Source organism: Trachymyrmex septentrionalis, unplaced genomic scaffold, assembly GCF_001594115.1.
Source record: "Trachymyrmex septentrionalis isolate Tsep2-gDNA-1 unplaced genomic scaffold, Tsep1.0 scaffold131, whole genome shotgun sequence".
Taxonomy (NCBI): domain Eukaryota; kingdom Metazoa; phylum Arthropoda; class Insecta; order Hymenoptera; family Formicidae; genus Trachymyrmex; species Trachymyrmex septentrionalis.
In genome coordinates, this window is record NW_017304450.1 from 275,096 (window position 1) to 276,865 (window position 1,770).

General features: G+C 27.3%; 1 protein-coding gene across 1 annotated transcript in view; it reads left to right on the forward strand.

The window, feature by feature from the left end:
- Positions 1-667, forward strand: part of LOC108756995 — a 1,272-nt gene extending 605 nt beyond the window's left edge. Inside the window, exon 2 of the mRNA XM_018501218.1 lies at positions 385-667. Coding sequence (XP_018356720.1) covers positions 385-546 — 162 coding nt within the window. The 3' untranslated portion in view covers positions 547-667. The remainder of the gene's footprint in view (positions 1-384) is intronic.
- Positions 668-1,770: the final 1,103 nt, after the last annotated feature.

Sequence of the window (1,770 nt, forward strand, 5' to 3'; positions counted from 1 at the left end):
GTATTATAATTAAAATATACTTATAAACGTTTTTATCTTTTAACTGTTATTGTAACAAATTATAATTATATAATTATACATAAAATTGTTATATACGATTTGTGGAATTCTTTGTGAACTTTATACAGTACAAAATAGTAAAATATAGGATATATTAAGAAAATAAGTAAAAATGAATATATGATTGAGTTATGATTTCACTATTAACATATTTAATATATGTTTAACATATTTAATATATGTTTCTTCATATTCATATTTTTTCTATTTTCATAGCTTTCGCTACAGCTTTTTGGAAGGAAATGCCTTTTTTTTATTCATATGACCTATTTTTCTTCTTTACTGTGGCACTGAGATAAAATTGAATAATTTATTCACTTACAGGCGTATGTAATGCCTTATCCGGGCGATTGCAGTATGTATCAACAATGCGATGTAAGTGGTTGTTTTGTGATGCGTTGTGGTATAGGAACAGAATTTAATCCAGCTATAGGTACCTGTGATTATCCCCTGAGAGACCGTACGGGATGTAATAATCGTGGATGAGAATTATTTAGTTCACAAGAAGTTATTGTAAAGATACAGAATTATTTTTAAATATTTCATTCCTGTTTAAACGATCGATACTTGTCATATTGTGTAAATAAAATTATAATATTAATTTAAATTATATTTATTCTATTTATTATTAAAACTCTATGCTATTATTGCAATAAGTAACTCATTTATAGCTAATAAAAATAATAAGATTACAAATTAAAGAATTGTTAATTTATTATGAATTATTTTTGTACGTAGATTGCAATACGGCGAACTGCAGAAATTGTAATTTTGTGATCAAGTGTGACTATTGTACAAATATAGCGGTAAACCAACATTATCGCTCATATAATAATAAGTACGTTTATCGATACGATCGAAGAACAGTGGTAATAAGCAACAATCAAACAATAATTAATATTTGACGAATGAACGCGAAAAAATATTACAGCGATATGGATATGACCTTTGTATGCAGATAACCGATTTTTCATAATTTCATATAAACTCATCCACGACAAAATTGAACGCAGTTTCTGCGGTAATGATCAACATTGAAAAAACTCCTACTGAATTGCGCACGCCAATCCAGTGAACACCTTTTCGTAACATTTACGTAGTTACTACGGAATGATGTTTCACTGTTCTATATAGTTGTGTCATTTTCAGATCAAAATGTCAGCATATTTTAATTATATTTCGCGCTACAAAATCGAACAAAGAGAGGAACATATTTTCGTAACATTTACATTTACATGTAAATAACGTAACATTATCATAATTACGTAACATTTAATTTTCAGACAACGAAAATTTATGTTATTTAAATTACGTAAATGCTACGTTTACTATGCATCAAAACAGTGACAATACGGTCATATGTAATACTTTTTACGCAATGATATATCTACTACGTCTTTGGTTTGTTGTGCTGTTCTGTAACAATTACATATACTATGTAAATGTTCTGAAATTATGCACAGAGTGTTTACTAGGAACCCAACCTACAATAAATATCACAATTTTACAATGTGTTCTTGTAATTTTACCTGAATAGCTTTTCAAAATAATGTAAAAATATCATTCCGTTCGCTGACCTAATTGCCTCTGCCATATTATTGTTATCTTATCACTGAGTGAAGTTAATAAAAGTGTTTTTTTTATGTTAGTTAAAGTGTTTTATGTGTTGTGTTATAAAATATGCAAACAATGTTATATTTACTTTTAAAA